The 22,137-nt window shown below is 41.1% G+C and overlaps 1 protein-coding gene across 2 annotated transcripts in view; it reads right to left on the reverse strand.

Moving 5' to 3' along the window:
- The window catches only part of CACHD1 (cache domain containing 1), a 123,379-nt gene extending 109,937 nt beyond the window's left edge, over nucleotides 1–13,442 (reverse strand). Inside the window, exon 1 of one of the 2 annotated variants that reach the window (XM_060276842.1) lies at nucleotides 12,667–13,442. In XM_060276842.1, coding sequence (XP_060132825.1) covers nucleotides 12,667–12,909 — 243 coding nt within the window. In that variant the 5' untranslated portion in view covers nucleotides 12,910–13,442. The remainder of the gene's footprint in view (nucleotides 1–12,666) is intronic. The other variant, XM_035121480.2, reaches the window with a different exon arrangement.
- Between the last annotated feature and the right edge of the window lie 8,695 nt (nucleotides 13,443–22,137).

The raw sequence follows: 22,137 nt of genomic DNA on the forward strand, positions 1-22,137 counted from the left end.
TCATTAATAACATGAATGCCTTCAGTAAACATAGCCTACAGATGTGTTGTACAACTACTCACACTTTATTTTAGTTTTCATTTATTTATTAAATACACTGGATATGCATTCACACTTTGCATGGCACTGGGGAAATGTACATCCTCAAAACACTTCAGATTACATGCACTAGTCAAGTACAACTGCATCTGTGTCCTCTGAGTTGGGAACTGTGCATCTCTCCTTTGCACTTTAGGGCTGTTTCAGAGGTCATGAACTTGGTTTCATAAACCTTGGCTAATTAAGTCAAGAACAAGCATTGGGGCTGCATATTCACCCCACTGTTGCTTTCCTCCCCTTGCACAACAGCTGTGGGTGCTTCTAGCCTGAATAATGTCAACCACAACTTGGTATAATATTGGCCTACTAACCAATATATGAAACAAGAATGAGGAACAAATGAGCACACAGTCCTGGTGTCATTCTTGAGTTAACAAACTATACATCAGAACTGGCCCTATATGTTTATCACAGCAACAGCAGTGAATCTAACCATTTAATAACTACAACTAGGTCACACAAGAAGGTGGGCTCCTTCTCACCTACATATAGCACAAATCCTCCCTCCCCTCTTCCAACCAGCCTTGCCACAGATGAAACTTTTATCAGCACTAACCTCATGGATGTTGAATGCTAAACTAAGCTTTGCTATTAACCTGAAACTTGCAATTAGCTTCAGACCATAGTTTCAAATCTAGTGAAAGGTGAACCATGGGAGAGCGAGCAGCAACCAGCTAGTGAATTCAGTTAAGCTCTTAAAGCAAGTCCTGATCAGGCTTTCAAAGAACATGGAAGCGTATAAAGCTTGTAGGAGACCTCTGCTGCAGGTTCATCTCTGTACTCATATGGTCCACCACAGAACTTCATGCATTGAGCAGGAGCAACTAAAGCTAAGAGACCAGCGAATTACTACCCCCACTTTCTTTCAAAATGCTTCAATAAAAAGGAGTAATAAACTTATGGCATTCATTGCCACAACACAAGATGTGGCGTGGTACCAGCCTCTATAGGGTTAGACATACAAATTCATGAAGGACAGGTCTGGCAATGACAGTTAGTCATGAGAACTCTACATACTGTAACCTCCACATTTAAGAGACGGCCTATCGCTGAATACCAGTTGCGTGGTAAAGCAGGATACTGGACTGATCCAGTAATGCTGGATTACTTTGGGGTATCTTGATCCAGAAAGATTCATTCAAAACTATGCCACACAACATTGTTTGCTACGAAGTCTTGTTGAGACTAATGGATCCAAAGCAATTATTTTACTACATAGTAAAGGATTCATTATAGCCCTTGCTATTTCCAGTTGACTAAATTAAAGTTTTGAGGGGTTTTTAATTTAAAAAAGTGGTGGCGGCTTGCAATATCATATACTGTACTCATTTTGTGTGCTCCCTTAACATACATCTTATCAGCCCTGCCACAGCTGAAGTGATTCCAGAAGTGCTTTATGGCATATTTGGATTTTCTCCCAGTTAATAATTCCAGCTTCCTCTTTCCCCCGACATGACTGGCAGGGTTCTTCAGCACAGCAGTAAAATGGGACAGCTAATTATCTACAAATCCACCTTGCTGCACCACATTTGGCAACTTTTATCTGCACAGGACAGCTGCATTCTCTGTGTTTGAAGTGAAATGTCAGTCTCCGCTAATGCAACAAGACTTACATCACTAATGATGCCTTGATGCTTTGAAGAAACAACTAAAGCCTAATTAAAAATTCAGTTTTTCCCCCTCCTAAGCATGACAACATTAACTGCCTTTCCACTAGGGCCTTGTTATATCTTTCCAAAATGTTTCATAAAAAAGCAAGTGGAAGAGGAATATGATGAAAAAATGCTGTAGTCCTGAGCATTCAGAGAGTCTCTAAAACACTGTTATGATTGGAACCAAACCAACACACAATCATGTAAAACAGATGATATTTTACTTCACTGACTTCCACTCCAATTACAGTAGTATACACCATTTTTTGAAGGGGAAATGGCCCCATAAAGCATTTTTCAGCTTCAACATTTTTTTAAAAGTTGCACTTTTTGTCAGATATTTAAATAATCTACATCAACCAGAAGCTTAAAAAGAAGAAATACATTTGAGCTGTTAATCTGATCAACTTTAGTTCTAGCAAGATGCTTATAATTAATGTAAACCGAGTATACACCAAATTGTTATAACACAAAGCTTAATTTAGTTGGCAAAAGAGTTAATTTGCTCTATTGTTGAAATAAAACTTTTACAACACAATCCCATGTGTGTCTATTCAGATATAAGTCCCACTGAGTTCGATGAGATGGACTCCCAGGTAAGTGTGCATAGAACTGCAGCCTTAATTTGATGGGTTGTCTTGTTGGCATTGTCAGCACTCTGTATGGCATTACAGTGGCACCTCCGGTTTCAAACAGGATCCATTCTGGAGGTCCGGCCGGATCCCGAGGTTTTTGCAACCTGAGGATCACTGTTATATGCATGCGTGCGGCGGTAGACCACTTCTGGCCCATGCACGCACAGCAAAACACTTTGGGTTTGCCGCTTTCGCAACCTGAAGTTTACGTTACCCAAGGGTAACATAACCCGAGGTGCTACTGTAGTATTATTTTAAATGTAAGACTGGATGTAAGGACATGATGTACACCATAGTAGTTATGTAATAAAATCTGCAAAGGTCCTAATCAGCTGAAATATCTGTTTCTCATATAAATACCTCATATATATTCTGTTAGTTCTTTGTATTAACAGCTGGCAAGTATCTGCTTCCTGGTTCCTGCACCGCTTTGCTCCTTTGAACTCTTAATAACTGGGGAGGTTGCATCTATCCCAGACCAATATATTTTCCATTTCTCTGCAGGTAAAAGACTGATAATATCTAAAGATATTCCTGGAATGTCTTGAGCATGCATAGCCTCCTCTCAAACTATCAACCACATATTATGGCACCAGAGTTGTGCCGATTCTCCTCTGGAAGTGGTAAGAACTGTTACTTGATGCCAACAGATAAACACTTGACAGAAAAGCTCTGATTCTCACATCTGGAAAACTGTCCCAATATCAACAACATGATTTAAAATCACCATTTAGCCCGTAACATCTGTCTTCAGGGTAGTATTTTTTATTGATATTCGTCTTGGCAGGCATACTAAACAGATGCAAATTGTTTTTCAGGGCCATGTAAATAAGGTGCCACTTTTGTTAACGAGGTGCCACTTTTGTTAACTAGTTGCTCCTCAAAAAAGATTTGCAACCTTTTTGCGCATTCTCTGCACATAACCAGTTTCCATGAATGGATTCCACAACTCCTTGAAGTGGTCCTTCAATGCGATTTGCATATGACCTTAACTATAACTCTCCTACAGTCTCAGTATTGAAGAATCCTCTGTCAGTCCACTATTCTAACATCACCTTTGACAATGTCATTATTTTGTTCATGTACCCGGCAATTGCTGAGAAGAGGCAATTTGTTTTATAAACAAAGTGATATGAATGCATCAGGAATATCTAGCAATTTAATAGCCGCTTCCTGTCGCTCCTTCAGATGAACCGATAACCAGTGTGCGCAGCAATACTGTAATTCTCAAAGAGACAAAACATATAAGGTCATCATTCTTTTCTGATGGTCACAACATGGAAAGTAACAACCCTCTCTCTATAGCAAACAGATGAAAAGCAGCTTCAGACATCTCATCCAGGCATGAGCATAGGAGGCCCCTTGGCTCATGTGGAATGTAACAGCCCAAACTCCATTCTCACTCTGTCTCAGTTATATGCTTCATTCAAAAGCGAGTGATGCTCTACAGCAGTTGGCTGGCAACTTCCTTTGGTAGCATGCTTTATATTCAAGTGCCATTTGGAACTACCAAATTCCAACACTCAGTGACATCTTTAAAACCAATTCCTTTCGTTCACTGACCAACAAATCGGAGGACATCTTGCTTTGCAGGAATAGCACCAAACAATGAGAAATCTACTTTTTCCATGTAAGTCAGATCAACTCAGTTTAGTTTGCCTAGCTAACAGGAAAATTACTAGAACCTGAGTTCTGTTCTACACAGGAGATGGGCAAGGACCAGTGTACAGGTATAGGTTACATCACACTATTTTATCCTAAGGCGGGTTCCTTGACCATGCTAGAGCATTTGTTTGCTGCAAGGCCTGCTCTACATGCTCCCTGCCTTCCCAGCCTCTTTTCACATGGCCAGGGTGGGTGGGGCATGGACTGAGGCTGCTAAAGAGGCCAGAGAGACTATACTGTATTTGATGTGATTCCTGCAGGACCTGCTGCTCAGCATGCCTAGAGCCTCTTGGGATTGGCATAGTTAAGGAGTTTTGTTGGGGTCAACATTTAATTTTTGGAAATGCTTAGTTTTTGCAGTTATTTGTATGATTATTTTTTAATCTTTATTGTAAGATCTTATTACAGTATGTCTTATGTGGGAATTGCTTTATTGCATTGAAATTTTAATTTATTGGTTATGATTATTTTCGTTATCATTTTGGAATGATGTAAAAAAATTTATGTTGTAAGCTGCCTAGCACATGGTTTAGCTTATAGAGAGGCAGCATACAAATAAACCATGATGATGATTTGTGCCCTTTTGTTATTTTCTTCTATTTTTGTAGGTATGACATCAATTAGCACAGCTAATATTCAGCTCAAAAACCACAGAAACAGCCTGATACTCACTCATATATATGATAGAATAAGCTTTACATACAACTTTAACCAAATCAAACTGATATGTACAATCTGAAAAAGCAATTTTTTTCATCACTGTCTGTGGCCTCTGATTTTCGGAGCCTGTTTATTGCATGAAATATGAGAGTGCTTTGGGATGATAAGTAGCAGCAACAGTTTGCACAAAAGCAGCTGAATGCCCCTATCTTAAGAGGAAGTTTTCATTACTGAATTTGTACATGGTTGGAAAGTCAAAGATACACCTCAAAATACAGCAATGGTTATCAAGCTCCTCTTTTCTTCCTCACCATAGGGATGCCAAAGGGAGCTGACAGCAACAAGGTTCTCAGAACTACAGTCTAAAATATTACAATATTGCAAACCATTAAATTAGTACAAAATGAGTTATTACTAAAATATTACACCCATAGAAAACTGTTAAATGCTATTTAAAACAAAATGCACTTGCACTGCTTGCTAATTCATCGGGAGTGACATAGAGCTTCTGGAGTATTTGAGAAGAAAATGGCAACCTTGTAAACAGGCCCACAAAAGTAAATATTCTGCCAAAACAAAATTTCTAGCCGCCTTGCAGAGGAGGGATGGAGAACGATTTTGCTCTGGTAGCAGCATGTCACATTTCCATGCTAGACACAGAGAAGGGAGTTTCCTTTCTCTATCAGACTGCTTGGGTTTCCATGTTGGATGCAGAGCAAGGAAAGAGCACTCCAGCCAACATATTCTCCTGCATGGAATTTCTTGCCACCTACGGCCTAAACACACAGCTGTGTTTGGCCTACGTCAGGCATGTCCAAAGTCCATCTTGGGGGCCTAATCCGATTTAATCCGGCCCCCGGGCAGTAAAAAAAAAAGCTCAACAACTTTGGGGTAAAATTGTAAAAAAAAAGCTCAACAACTTCAATCCTAAAAAAAGCTCAACAATTTTGATCTCCATTTGGGCACCCCTGGCCTATGTGAAAAGGTCCTGCTCCAGCCCTTTCCCAGTGGTCTGAGGAGGCTAAATGGCATCTCCCTTGCTGTTCTTAAAAAGGACAGGCTGGCACCAATGAAGAGAGGCGTTCCAGCCTAAACAAGTCACTGACTCATCAAAACATCAATGATATCACTCTCTTCGGTTAGCTTCCAGGCCCTTGCTTATCCCTTGAGCACTGAGTTTCAGGTGAAGTTGCCTGTGGTGCAAGATCTGCAGTTGCCTATACACAGATCTCTTCTCAATGCTCAATCAATCTGCATATGAAACCCACAAGCATGCAGTATGTACTGTAATCCATGTCCACCCTTTTTGTATTGCAAAATTTAGATATACACTGATATAGTCAAGTGTACACAACCATCTTTGCTTATAGGTTTGTCTCTTCCATACAACTGCAATTAGAACCCTCTGGTTGTCTGAACTCCTGGCAGCGTAAGTCTTCTATATGCTATGAAGCAGAACCATAGCAATGTGTGCCCCAGTGACACCAGATTATACATTTACACACCAGCAGAACAATTAACGTGTTTCTGTCAAACTTAGGGCTAATTAATATTTTAAATCTTGTTCTACATAATTAGAGCCGGGATCCCTTTGTCAATTGTTTTAACAAATCACATTTATTTGATCACTTTCCACCATCGTGTCATAAGCCACAGACAAAGCCCGACTGTCTGGTGAAACTAGAATAATTTGACTTTTATACAAATGCTTTAATTCTCTGTAGGCCGAGTTATGCCAATAGATAATGTAGCCCAAAGCACTGCCAAAGACACAAAGCAGAGCAGAAGGAAGGGGAATTTTCCTCCCTCTCATGTTTCCTTTAGCTTCAACCATTTTCCAAGTGTGTAAATAATGCAATAAATAGAAAGGCAGAAGGCTTTAGGCAAAGATGGCCAAGCAAGGATCTTTGCACCTTTAGCAGCTGTAGAATAGGGGGTCAAGCAACACCTGCTAAAATTCCCTCTTCTGCACAACTATTACTATGTACAGGAATCCTAGATTTTCTATCTGGCCGTCGTACGTTAGACTAGGGTAGCCAATGTAGCATCAACTCCCAGCGGCTGCTCAACTCCAACTCCTTTCAATCCAAGCCAGCATGGCCAACTGTCAAATATGATGGAAGTTGTATTCCTGCAAACATCTGGAGGGCAGCACATTGGCTACTCCTGCTTTAGCCTGAAGTACAATTAATTTGCGGTGTTCCTTGCGGTCAGACACATTCGCTTTTATATAAGCAGTTCTGTGTTAAAACAATCTTGGAAATTTTTCTACTCGACAAAACAGCAGCTTTTCATATGCTAAACCTTCAGCTAGCACAATGCCTCATCCAATTACTAAGTACTCCCAATTTTTAAGTGATCCACTGACCCCTGCATATTTTAAGCCTGTTTTTGCTTCATTAAATACAAAACATGAGGATGTTTCGTGCTATGTAGACCCAAGAAACCTCTTTGACCTTCCCCTCTCAGATCAGGGCTATGCAACACTAGAAACCTATCAAGAGCTGGGGTGATGATGATGCACTTACTTTTCCTATTTTAATTATATGGTGTTTAGTGGCGAAAGTACAACACCGCTGTGGGCTGAATCCAGAATTTCCCCTCTGCAGATTTCCCAGGTGCCCACACGTCAATTAAAGTCCAGAAGGAGCTATCCTGAGATGTCTCCTCCCATGGGCTCCTCCCAAACACAACTGTGTTTGTCCACTTCCCAATAATAAGGAAAACTCAAAACCTCAAACCTACATGAATTCTAATGTGTCCCAAGAATAAGAAAATGTTAAAGCCTATTTCACAAACTTTTTTTGTGAAATTGGGATGGCAGATTTCAGCACAGTACTAATTATAATACACTAACATGATAAATATTTTGACATTTTGTCGCTTATACTTGTTATGGATGAGGGACAAAGACACAGATCTCCAAATACTAAGGTACAGTGGATACAGTACAGTGATGGGGAATGAACAGAATCATCTTAGGAACAAGCTGGAGAATGCATGGAGAATGCATGTAATTGTCTCCCAATTCCCCCCTGCCCCACCCCAAGAATTCCACTGTGATTTAGGAATGGTCTCCTTTGGTTCTTTTCCACTCAATAATGGAGGAAAACAGTTACTTTTCCATCCATCCAATGAGGGGGGGGATTTTAAGCAGAACAATTAACATAACATAAAGAGAAGGCCTTCCTAACACAGTTTTCTATCAAGCTGGAAGCCTCCCCACACCTGATTTTCATAACAATGTGCTTTTTCATTTTAAAAAGCATCTCCCATGTAACACCTAGTTTGCGTCTTACGACAGGGTCACATACATGCACGTTACTCTATTAGCGATTAATCATCAACAACAGTCATTTTATATCCTCCGATACCAAATTCAAACACAATTATTATTCAGAGGAGACCATTTTATATTGTAAACTGCCCTGTGATCTTCGGTATAGAAATTTAATAAATAATAATGACAATTCACACTTTTTGGCCGAGTCTCTCGTATGTAAAATAAGTTAAGTATTTAGTGTTCAAGTGACGTATACTGGACACATGCATGAACCGGCTTCTCCTTCTTCAAAGAATTCCCAAACAGCAATAGCTAACAGTCTTATCCTATGCATATTTACTCAGAAGGCAGTTTCACTGAGCTCAATTCGTCTCACTTCCAGTTAAAAGTACTTAAGGTTTCATTCAAATTATGGTAAAGTTATTTCACTGGTCTATCAGGAAACAAATCCCCCAATAATGATATTGCTAGTCACTTCATATTTATTCCAATTTCCCAGACACAAGCAAACAGTTCAGAACCAGCCCACCATTAGAGCCTGACAAAAGGTATAGCAGAGACTAAGATGCCTTACAATTGTGGCCAAATTCCTATATACCAGGTATACCACTGAAGCCTTAGGATGTTACCTTGCACATATTTTTTTTATTCAGAGTATACCCATTGAAATGAATTGAACAATCATATCAATTTCAACAGGTCTACTCTGAGTATGACTAACACTGGATGTGACCCTAGGTATACTGTATTACCTTAAAAAAAGTCATAGCATTTCTCATTTATAAACCACAACACAACTTTTAGAGACTAGGTTAAGGAAAGTATAACTAGCTTTCAGTAAAATACTAAGAAAAACACTATTGATTAATATATTCTAGATTATTTGTTCCAGCGAGTACCAGAATATGACCAAATGGTCAAAATGAAGAATCCTTTAGACATTTTGTGTAATATTCATAACCATGCAAATTCAGACCACACATTTGTTGGTTGTTTAACTTTTTTGATCAAAGATAAACACATTCTTTTTAAAATGAAAGCCATGCCATTCTATTAGCAGTATACTAAATGTTACAGTACAAGTAATTCTGTGTGCCATACAAAATGAAAAACAATCCTACTGTTTAGATCAATGCATCCCTGCTACTACCCTCACTCACTGAGCAACAGATGTGTGTTTTTTCCACAACTATACATAGGTGCGAGTCTCCAGATCAAACACGCTTTGGGATCAATTTGTTACATTTGTATAAGAACTTCAAGCTTTTCACATTAAGGGATATTAGAACTGTAAGAATGAAACATAGAATATGGGAACATATCAGCAGTAAACTAAAATCCAGGAACAGCAAAAAAAGAATGCTGTAGGAAATTCAGAAACGGCTAACAAAAGTTCTGTATCTTATCATGCTCTCTATTGCACACAACCACCCACTACAGGGTCTTCTGAGGCCAATTGTCACCTTGGTTACCCTTCTCACCTGCAGCTCCTTCAAGATTTAGAGGTTTTCCTTCATCCCTTTGTGGAGAACATTTCTGTAGGGGACCATTTCACAAATGGACCTTTGTGGGGACCATTTCTGTAGGGGATGGGGGATTGAGGCTGGCTGCTTCCCCACACTGCCTTCATGGGCAATCTTAACTAATTCCCATAGATTCAAATATCAATCTCTGACAAACGTTTTTGATACGTCACCTCACTGCCACCCCACTCACAGAGAATAGAAATACTGTTTTGCATTTCAAATCAACTGCAATACAGCTAGCCCCTTCCATTCTCTCATCACTGGTTTCACAAACCTGGGAGTGGCTACCTGCTTTCTTATTTTCACATTGTTCTGGTTGGTGTCACCTCCTTATACAGTCCTGTTACTTCAAACATAATGATGTGAACTATTCAAAGCCTAGAATCACCTATTCAACTTCTTCAACCCCTTCTCTCTCCTTAACTGAATTGTCAGGGAGAACATTTCACTCTCCTTCAGCTCTTCTGATCAATCGTTTAAGGCATTTGAAATCAAATTATACCTCCTTACAATCACAACTTGCAATCTCGCCCTGATTTATTCTGTCTTCTCTGGGCTTTGTCCTTGTCATTCCCCCTATCTCCTTTAGTAGGTCACTGATTTTTTAGGCCTCCTTCCTGCTGTCTCCACTGCTAGATACCCACTCCCAACAATTAGGATATGTAAAGGTCCTTCACTGTTCTTCTAGTTTCTTTTTTGACACATTCTCAATTATTATGGACACCTGGTGATGTCAACAGGACCATCGGGAGATCTCCTGTATTATACCAGATTTACGACCGCAAATATTTGAGACAACAAACACGCTTCAGTATCTACAGCTAAATTATACATAAAAGTCAACAAAATCACCACCTTCTGAATTACCGTAAGTATTTTTACTCCAACTTCCTTCTGCAGTAAAGTCTCTACAGAAACCATAGCAAGCTTGAAACAAGGTGAAACAAATGAAAAACAGCAAACTTTTTTTTTACCACGATATACGAAAATCTCTGGCTTTACTGTATTGGTGGCATCTAGCTTCACACGTCCCAGTTAACAGTAAGACATTATATTTAGCATGGGCATCAAACATTTCTTCTGGAAGCCAATAAACCTTTAAAAGCCACAATTCTTACGGTAGTGACAGATACTTAATCGCCCAATAAGCTAAAGAATTAACATGACAAATAATGCATGCCAATGCATTTTTTACATGCCTTGATGTAAAAAAGGAAGAAAAGACCACTTTACACAAACATAATTATACATAGGCATGTACCAGTGAGGGGGGGAGTTCATAAAATGAGAGCATCTCTTTTAATGGTATACAGCATAATAGTAGCATTTTCTTTTAGCAGTATTCCCAGAGTCTACAGATTACACACAGGGAGAAAAATGTGCCATCGCCTCTTGTGGGAGAAGGGAAGTGACTTCTAAATTCTACATAGTTCAGTATATCAATAATTTACTACTATCTACCTTGTTAAGCATAGTCATTTTTAATGTGCGGTTTCTTACAATAAACGAGGGGGAAAGAAACTCTGACAAAAGCCCAAGAGCCCTAGGAAGGAGCCGAAACAATAATATTTCAAAAGATAGTAGAAAGGAGCCAGTTTGAAGAAGATAAAGGGCCATTTGGGCACAGACCCCTGCTGCTTCCATGAAGGTCTCCTTTTCAATCTGGGAGGCTTTAAAACTGCCTTTGCCACTGACCCTACCTCGCATTTGCAGTGTGTTTGGGGATCCAATTTCACCTTTTGTCAGTGGAGGCTGCAGTTGGTTGCTGTAACACAGCTATTAGCCTCCTTTACAGAAAGCACAATAGTCAAACTGTCATTAATATGCAACCACAAAGGCAGAGATAGACTATAATTGCTAATCATCTGGCTCTTTCTGAACTGGGGCAAATTACCCAGAGCCAAGAAATGAGTTTCCAGGAGTTAGAATACTAAAAATTTGTTAAACTGCTTTTTGTGTTTTTGTATTTCGCTAAAAAAGAAAACCACACCAATCCTCTCAGCGTTTCCATTTATATTTCTGATATATTTCTAGTATTTTTCTCCTACCTAGCTGTTGGGTTGAAAATTGGAGGTGGGGAGGAAATTCTAAAATGTTAAATAAAAATATTTCAACGAAGGAAATATTTCTCTTCCACTACCCAGCAAAAATATTGAGCAGTTTGGCAACTTTAAGAGAAAATGTTAATGGTAGCTTTAGGATACACTCTTATCCTAATTTACTGAACTCAATGAAACTTAACTCCAAGAAAACATGCGTAGGATCATCGCCCTGTTAATGCATTTTCTTTTTAAAGAGAACTCTGCCACACACAAAAAGATCCAGCAGTGCTCGTCAACAATCAAATCTCATTTTACTTGCTTCCAAGTAGTCTGGCTTTAGCTACTAATTACGACCCTAGCGTTAAGTGGCTGGAAGCATTCAAGCTTCTCAAATCTGCCAAAATTGGATTTGTCAAAGATAAGGATTTCCATAGCTACCTCAAAAATGAAGCAGGTCTTTGGAGCAACACACACACACACACACACACACACACAGTATGCAGAATACCCAGTTCCAAGCCTCCTCCCTCAAGTATCTCTGCCCGGGGGGCAACAGCCTGAAACCAGGGGATCATGTTTCAACATTCATCGATGCTCTTATATGAAAGGATTCAGCAGCCTGCTCTGATCAAAAGTCTGCAAACGGTGAGAAAACACAGGCTCTTTCTGCCTAACCCGCCCCCCGCCCCAACAACAACGGTGAGAGCCAGCGTGGTGCTCCACATCGGAGATCTAGCGAGGGACGCCACTAAGCGGGTAAAAAACTCCAGTTCCCTGCAAGTTGAGGGGAAGGGTGCCACTTTCAAGCAAAATTTTAAGCAACAAAAAGGTAGAGGATATAAACAAGCAGCAGCCCACTGGTGCGGGGGGGGGGGTGAGAGGAGAAGGGAGAAAAGATAGAAGACAGGATATGAAAAGAGAGCCGGAGGGGGGGGTTGGAATAGGAGAAAAAAGAAAAGTGGGAGAAAAAACAGGAAGGAAAGGATGAAGGGAAAGGGGAGAAAGAAAACCAGGAAGAAGGAAGCGAAGCTGAGAAAGAAAGGAGGAGGGAAAGAATTCAGGGGAAAGAATGGGAAAGAGCGCCGGGGAAGAAGGGAAGCTTACCTGCATGGTGACAACCCCCAGCTCCTCCGTGGCCAGTTTTCTCATCTGAGTGGCTAAAACTTGCGCCTCGTCCAAAATGGAAAACTCCGAATCGGCGGCGCTAAGCCTCCAGAAAAGCGCCATGTAGACAACCCAGAGGGGCCGCTGGCCAACGCTGACCCTTCGCAAGGGGGGAGCCGAGCCGCCGGAGGAGCGGCGAGCCGGCCGGGCGGCCTCTTCGAGCTCTGCCGGCCTGCTCGCCATGATGCGGAGGGCGACTTCTGGAGCGCCCTAGTGGGGACGGTGGCCACCGCCGTGCGTAAAGCGCGGCGCTCAAACTTTCCCGAGCGCCTCCCAAACTTCGGTGTGGGATTGCAGGCGGCGAAGGAGGAGGGCGCTACGCCTCGGGGCTCCGGGGAGAAGCGGCCGACGCCTCCATGCAGGGGCCGCCGAGCGCACGAGCCCTCCGCGGACCTCCTTCCAGCCGGAATGGGTCGGCCGAGCAGCGCCAGGCGTCCGATTCCTCCCCGAGACGGGCAGCCAGTGGCTTGGCTCGCCTGCGCTCCAGCTCCGGGGACACTGGGAGCTTTGCCTTGGCTGCCGACTGAAAACAGCGGCGGCTGAGGAGAGCGGCAAACTGCGGAACAGAGAGAGGAGCAGGAGAGGCAGGGCCGGGATTGGAGTCACCGAGGGGGAAAGGGAGGTGTCTGGTGCCACCAAGCTGCGCGCAGGCTCTTGTGCACAACAATGTGGGGATTGGAATGGAGAGTCCGGGAAAGCCTCGCGCGCTCCCCGCTGACTGCTCCCCGCCCTCCAAGACATTCAGAAACTTTCCAGCAAACACATCCAATCCACATCATCGCCAGTGCAGTTTGTGGAAAGCCGGGTCCTCTCAAAGCTTTTCCAGAAGCGAAGCATTCACCTGTTGGACTGCGAGAATCTGCTGAACATATCACAGCCCACTGTTAAGAAACTATTGAAAAGTGGGGAGGAAGAATCACCTTTGTTTACTAGCGAAGGCAGGATATCATTTTGGATCCTTTGCCCAAACAAAGCTTATGCCAAAAATAAATAAGTTCATTTTCACCCCATCATTTTTGGGAAATCACGGAGGCGGGTTGCTGCTGGGGGGGGGGAAGAACCTCAGTTTATTGAGTACTTTCAATGCTTTTTAATAGTATTTGTGGGTCCCCTGCCCCCCCCTTGACTATGCCCATGCACCCCATTGTTATTAAATCTTTTGCAGCACCCTTTGTGCCTGACTTCCTTCTAGGAACTTTTCCCTAACAACAGGATACAAAAAATGATGTTCCCTATTCTTGCTTTTTGCTTGGCTTCAATATATATATAGTCTGGAGCTATTAGCATAAAAAATTTATCTTTGTTTAAAACTATCACTGTTCTTTCTTCCATAAAAAAACCTGCCCTGTATATTAAACCTGGAAACTGCACTGGGATATTTAATATTCTGTAAGCATATTTCTTTTTTGAAAGGTGAACATTTTCAAATGCTCCACGCATTTTCACAAGAGTTGGCCTACTCTTGAGAAAACAATTTACAAAGCACCAGGGAAAAAAATACAGGCGTGCATGTAAAAGTCTAACTGATTTAGCAACAAACAGTGACAGCTTCTGTCTTGGGATGTGCATCTTAAAAGAGAGAGAATGTGATAGGCCAAAACCTCGGGGGGGGGGGGACCGACCTCTTAGACATCCAAGTGGTAAAATACTCCTGGGATGTCAGACAATAATTTGCAATAATGTAGAGCAGCCTCTTTAACCCTTCAAATGTACAGTATCTACTCACTGGAGTAAATACTGGCAGTAATAAATTACCCCACCCTACACCCCAAGCTAGGGTTTTTATAACCATGTTTGCCAACCATTCCCCAGCAATAATATAAATAAATAAAACAGGTTCCCAGTGGCTCTTTCTAAATGTAACACATTTAGTTATTTACTAATAATAATTATTACTACTTTATTGTGTTGCTTTTTTTCATTGGCCTTAAGAAACTCTCTGTGATTCTGTTTTGTGCAACCCTCCTGAAATTTAGTTCAGCAGGGGTTGCAATATCACCAAGTAAATGATGTGTTTATAAATGATAAAAAAGTAGGTTTTGAAGATAAAAGGTCCAAATTTCAAATAGATCTGTTGGAAGGCAGAACAAAACTGTTGTCAAAAATGTATGATTTGTTGGTATTTAACACCAGTAAAATTGGCTAAGATGTATAGAATGAGTAGTAAATTATGCTGGAAATGTAAGGAGAAAGATGGTGAGTTTTATCATATGTGGTGAACATGCGAAAAAATCAAAAGATTTTGGGAAATGATATATAATGAATTGAAAAAGATTTTTAAATACACCTTTCCCCCAAAAAGGAAGCTTTTTTATTAGGACTCATAGGACAAGAGATAGAGAAAGGAGATCAAGTATTATTTATGTATGCGACAACTGCGGCTAGGACTTTGTTAGCCCAAAAATGGAAAACTCAGGAGTTACCAATGATTGAAGAGTGGCAGACGAAAATGATGGACTATGCAGAATTAGCAAGACTGACTAGCAGGATCCGAAACCAGGGAGAGTCAAAGTTCCAAAAGGATTGGAGTAAATTTGTGGACTATATGGAGAAGAACTGTAGAAGTTTAAAGACACTTGCAGGACTGAAATAAATCCTATGAATTGACTTTAAGTAGAAGGAATAAAGTAACTGTGAGATAGGAATGGATAAGAAAACCGATTGGGGGGAAGGAGGGAAGTCAAAGCTCGGCAGAGCAAAGAAAATTGTAATAATTGATAAGATGTTAAGAAGAAAAATTTTGTGTTTATCATGTTTATTATGTGTTGTTGTGTTTGTAGTTGTATGTTTTGTTTTTGTTTAAATGTATTTAATTGGAAAATTTAATAAATTGCCTTTAAAACAAATTAGTTCAGCAGGACCACAGTTCTTAATTTTGTTTCACATTTTATATATAATATTTGGGTTATAATAAGCTCCTCCCTTACCAACCTTTAAGTTTATATTGGGGACTCATTTCAGCTTTCAAGTTAGTTATGAGAGTTCACTGAAAGCCATCCTTAACTCCCCCACCCCCACCGCCGGGTTCTATGAGACTATAATCACAACAAAAGTTCATCTGGATTTAGGCCAATGCTTATAACATAGGGATGGGCATGGGGATGTGAGGACACTTGCCTGTGGCTGTTCATTTGAGAACATTCTTTCAATGAAGAAATGTTTTGCTATAATTTATTTCTATTGCAAACCACGATGTTACATAATTTCTAAGTCTATGGAATTTAGGGTTGCCACCCATCCCTAGAAAATTGGGATCATCCCTTTTTGGACAAAAGTGCTCCTTGTTCCATTTGGACTTCAAATGGGACACTTTCTTCCCACTTTCTTCCCATATTTGTGTTTCTCCTCCTCCTCCAAACTGTGCAGGTAGTGGGTGGGTCCAGTGGGGGGGGAGGAGAGCAAGAGCCTGAGTGGGAGTTTGAGAGAGAGCATTTGTGTATGTGTGTGTAGGCAGAGAGCGAGAGAGGGGGTTTGCACAGCACGGGCCTGTTAAAGTGGAGTCTTGGGTTTGCGTGGACAGGGGTGTCATGGCAGGTGGGTCACAAGGTGAGAGACGGGGTTTGCGGCAGCCTGTTCCATCCAGTGAAAGGTGTAGGAGGGGGAGGAAATAGTTTTTGCTGGGGCAGAGGGGAGGGGAGGGTCAAAGAGCAAGAGAGAGGGGATTTGCACTTTGCATAGACTACTACCGTGTTTCTCATATTTTAAGGCATCCCTACAAAATAAGGCATGGCAGGATTTTCCTGAGGTGGAAAAATATAAGGCATACCCCGAAAATAAGCCGTACCGGGTGGTGAGAGAAGGTCTGTGGCAAAGAAGGGTTGCTGCTGCCGCGTTAACCCCCGAGACCTGGCTGCAGCCTCAGCGCGCAGCGCGCGCAGCCCCAGAACCCGGCTGCAGCCTTTGCGCACCGCGCGCTAACACCCGGGACCCGGCTGTGGCCTCAGCGCGCAGCCCCAGGACCCGGCTGCAGCCTTTGCGCGCGGACACCCAGGACCCGGCTGCAGCCTCTGCCTGCCGCGCGCGCAGCCCCAGGACCCGGCTGCAGCCTTTGCCTGCCGCGTGCGAAGACCCAGTGGGAGCAGGTCTGTGGTCTGTACAGATACCGCTACCGGTACTTAATTAAAAAATGAGACATCCCTTGAAAATAAGCCATGCTGTGTTTTTTTCAGGAAAAAATAAATATAAGACGTGTCTTATAATATGAGAAACACGGTATCTCCATCTTATCCACATTCCGAGTAAACATACAAAAGGCTACCTTACATTCACCTGAATCCCACTCCTTACTAACAACCAACTAATTGATAAACTTAGATGGAATTGTCTGATACCAGGAACAGTTTTAGCTGTTTAACACATTCCCTCTCTAGTAAGTACCCTACACCTTTGTTTAATACATTCCCTCCCTGTTAAGCTCCCCTTTACCAAAGTCCCCTGCAGTACATTCTAAGTTCCTGTAGTCATAGGCATAGATTTGTGAGATCTGTGTTTCCTTATTAAGCCATAGTTGTGAAGAGTTAGCTGGAATCCTATCCTCTGTTTGGATAGAGCTCAGAGTCACCTTGGGGTTCTCCATTAATTTAATAATGTTTTCACTTACACCACCTTTTCTTTTCTTTTTGGCATAATGCTGTGCTGTCACCGGCACAAACATGTCAATATGCCAACATAGATTCACAGGGGCAGTATATTTTCTGCCTCTACTGTACAGGGGGATTTAGGAGTGATCCTATCCTCAGCCAGCAGGTGTAACTCAGGATTGAGCAGTAAGCAGTTTTGTGCCAGGAAAAATTGAAACCTTATTCCTTCTCTTCAAGATAGAATTGCCATTCCATGAGATCCAGACCAGTCCCTGCTTAGAACATACTTCTTCTAAAAATAGGGGAGATCTTATATCTGCATTAAAGGTACAGTGATATTTCATTAACAATAAACACAGTTGCATATGGCATCCCCCACCCCCGATTCCCTTTGGTTAATTCTTTCAATTAGCAGTTCAGTTGATTGTTGCCAGATAATTAAAATTGCAATTCATTTATTATTACCACAGAATTAAAATTAAAATTATATATGTATTTCAACAGACTTATAAATTGCATAATATAGGCTCTTTTAGACTTAATTAAAACAACAAAGAGTTGCAAATGTGGATAGATAAATTCCCAGCTGGTTTTCTTTCCTTTCTCCCACAAATAGGATTAGAATACTTATCAGTTGCTCTCCAGTTCAGATTTTTATCACAGATTTTTACTTTTGCTAGCTAATGAGAACATGAACTGATTATCTCCTCCTTAAACATACCTGGCTGACCCCATTAAAAGTGAATGCAAAGCACAGCTTTCAGACGCCATATATAGACACATCTATATATTTAGATAGGCACAGAGGCACAATTTGTAGATGTCATCCTCATTCACAGCTGCAATGAAAGACAAGGAATGAACCATGTAAGCTGCAAGGTAGATCTTTTAAGGCTCCAATCCTCCTCCCATTTATCCAGGAATAAGAACCATTGAGCTAAACGGGATTTCCTTTGAATAGAAATATATAGGATTGCACTGTGAATATATACTTAGATTGAGTATGCATCAGGTGAAGACAGTTACAGCATATAGAATGGTGGGGCTGGATTTAATGTTTTCCAGTGATAACATGTCCAAGCATTCTTCAAATTTGCCCTGATTCCCTAATCAGAGGAGGGTATTTTGGGTGATATCATAGGAAACAGACCAAATAACATCAGGCACAGCCAGCTTCTACTTTGAACTTGCAAAACCACCCCCACCCCTGGAGTTTAACCATGGAAAGCAATAGTACAGTTCAGTTTTGGAGATATTGTATTTTATTTTATTTTATTTGCAAGTTACAAGCAGGCTTTAGCTATGTCTGTTGGTAATTGGCTTGTTTCCCTAATCCCCAAACAAGTTTTGCTTAAAAAAGAGTTTAATTTGCTCCATCCGGTTTCTGATACGCCCCATAGCCTCCAAGTGTCCTGATTTTCCAGGGACAGTCCCAGAATTACGAAAGGCATCCTGGCTTCTGGTTAGATCCCGAAAGGTCCCTATTTCCCCTACCAGTGCCACTGCTGCCAAGCTCAGGGAGGAGAATGAGCCAGCACTTGTCCCAAATGGCTACGATGGCGGTAGCAGTGGCCGTGAGGGGGCATCCCGTTGTCTCTCCATGACCGCTGCTGCCAGCCTCCTCCCTTGGGCAGCTCATAGAAGCTGCTGGAGAGTGGGAAAGGAGGAGGAGGAGAGGCCGCTGCCGCCAAAGCCCAGCCTCAAGTAGCACGCTGGCTCTGAGAGGCAGAAAGGGGGAATTAAAAAAAAAATATTAAAAACACTTTCTGTGTCCGTGTCTAATCTTGCCCCTTTCTAAGATTCATTTATTGGCGTGTGTTTTTCTTATTGTATATCTACCAAAGAATAAAATAAAATAAAATTGGGGTTAAGGGGTTTCCTCAAGATGGCGGAGGTCGTGTGTGTTGTTGTGCCTCGCTGGTGGTAGTGGCGACGGCACTTGTACTTTTTCCGATAGGAAATGTTCCTCCGAAGGAGGGAACACAAAAATATGGAGGTCGAGGAAGGTCAGTTGGAGGAGTGAGAAATGTCCCTACTTTCATCTGAGGAAGGTTACCGGGTATGTACAGTATGCCCATAATGTCTATGGTTATCGAGGGTGTGGCCTGAAGGCACATGAAGCCACCAGCTACAACTGAACTCAACAGGTCTACTGGTCAGTGCTTGGAGAGGTGACCTCATAGGAACCACATGTATGCTGCTCTGAGTTCAGTGATCACGCAAAGTTGGGAAATGAACACAAGGACATAAAAGGTGTGGGAGTTTTCTTTTTTAATTGCCAGGCTCTCAAAATTCCGCTACCTTGGCTTCAAGGCTGCTGGCGTCAACACAGAAAAAACCTATACGTTGTGCCACTCTCTAACACCCTTTTAATGCCCTCTTTGTGAATACTTCTCTGTTAATGGGAGCAGCTTCTAAGCCAAATATGGGGAGGGGGTATTGTTTTTGTTTATTACAGTACTATGGAATGTATTACTGTGTTTTTATACTGTAAACTGCCCTGTGATTATTGGATGAAGGGTGGTATAGAAATGTTAATAATTATTAATTTAATAATAATAATAATAATAATAATAATAATCTGTTCATCAGCAATATCTACTATAAAGTAAATGCGAGATGGTTTTTGATTGTGCAACCAGAGAAGACAAAAGGAATGGCTACCAGCCTTGATGGCTATGTTTTGCTTCCACTATTGGAGGCAGTATGCTTCCGAATACCAATTGCTAGGAATCCCAGGTGAAGAGAGTGCTGTCTGCAGTCAGGTCCGGCTTGCAGGCTTCCTCTGAGCATCTGGTTGGCCACTGTGAGAAGAGAGTGCTAGGCTAGATGGAACCTTGACCTGATGCAGCGGGGATCTCCTTATGTGTTTGTGTTCTTAGAGAGCCGCAATAGTCCAATAATCATAAACAACAGTTAGAATTTCAGGACTTTGACCATTTTAAGAAATCAGGCTGCTCCTTGATAGCATTGTTATAAACTGAATTCGATTGAGATGTGCAGCCATACCTCTCTTTTTCCTACAAACAAGGGGAAGAGAATAATGTGGGAAAGAAAGAAGGCTTGGAAGAAAATCTCTCGGCACATACTGAGTATGAATTACAATTAGCTTTTAGATGCTGTGTGAAGTTGCCTACGTATTGCCTGTGCTATGTTTTTGGTTGATGTATTGTGCAGCAAGGACATATAAAGAGTTACCTTTGAGTATACTGAAATATATTATCAAAGTCACACAGTTAAACTCCTTTAAGTCCTACTGATTTCAATGGGAGAGATTTAAACTTGTTTAACTCTTTTTTTCTGGAATTCATGGGATGTAAAATTGTTAATTTTTTATGCCCCACATCATTTAAAAGATGCCACATGTCTTTTTTTAAAAATAATAATAATAATCCTATTTATACCCATTCCAACTTGGATGCTACCAAAAAGTCCCCCTAAAGAACCACCAACACTGTAGGACTTGGGTTGAATGACAAGCAAAACAAAATTAGTATTATGTGCGTACTAGTACACACTTTCTCCAAATCCCCACATTGTCTCAACTGTTGGTCCCATAAACACAAGCAGGGGAAAGTCCCAGCAGTTTGCACATATCAGGTGTACAGAATAAAGGTACTGGATACAAAACAGAGGCACTGAAGATTTGTGTTTCTAAGACCAAGAAAGGCACCACACAATTTCCCACGTTCTTCTCTAGATAACAATAATTATTAGCCAAAGCTACAGTGTTAGTCTTGGTGCTGTGCCAGACTACCACATAGTTCAGAAAGGCATTAGCAGCAATAACAATGACCCGCTTAACAACTTTCTCCAGGAGGAGAACTCTTCGAGTGGGTTAGCTGGTGAATGAATATCAAAGTTCGGTCAGGGCTGAGCAGTCATACCATTCTAAAAAGTTGCATTAGATCCCAACAGTAATGATGACCACAATTCAGTTGTGTAAAGAAGAGTAAACTTAATAATAAAAACAAAGGAGAAGTGAGACAATATTTTTGATGGGGCATGAATAATTTGTCCAGTATATGTTATAGAGTAAAAGTGTTTCATATTAAAAACTAATAAAAATATTTTTTTTAAAAAAATAAGTTTACAACTAATCATTCACACAATAAGACTAAAGGAAACTAAATTATTTGTTTCTAAGTAGCTGAAAGTGGATCATATTGTTGTTTTAAAACACAGTTTTTGGATTCAACACACATGTAATACAGAGCTACAAGGCAGATTATATGCCTAATTTTAATGAATACAATAAAGACAAAATTATAATAAGACCAGGGTTTTCTCCAGCCAGAACTCGCCATTGCCATTCTAAGACACCAAGGGAGGTTTTTGTGGTGAGTTTCAGCAACTCTTTTTCTAGAAAAATAGCACTGAATAAGACAAAATTAATTAAAACAAAATATGTGTGCCTACCTGGTGAAAGTCTGCATACTGCAGTGGTTGATTTGTTGGGCTAGGACCAGGGAGACTCAAGGTAAAATATCTGCTTATGCATAAACTTTAGATAGTGATCCTGGGTCCATCCCCAGGATGAAATGAGGTGGTTGTGAAAAGCATGGCAGTTTGGGATATAAAGGCCTGGGATATAAAGACCCTAAGCTGCAAACTAATTAATTCTTTAGAATTTTCTGGAGAAAAGGACAGAAAATATAGTCATATTCTTTTCTACTGGAATCCATGGAATTCATCTTTTTCTGTTTTGTGGCTAATCAATATATTATATAATAGGATTAACAGAGAACAGAACTGAAGTAAAAACAGATGGGATAACACAATTCTGAAACAGAAAGTTTATAGAAGCAAAAGACACAACAGGGCAGGTGGA

This window comes from Zootoca vivipara, chromosome 7, assembly GCF_963506605.1.
Source record: "Zootoca vivipara chromosome 7, rZooViv1.1, whole genome shotgun sequence".
In the NCBI taxonomy this organism is placed as follows: Eukaryota; Metazoa; Chordata; class Lepidosauria; order Squamata; family Lacertidae; genus Zootoca; species Zootoca vivipara.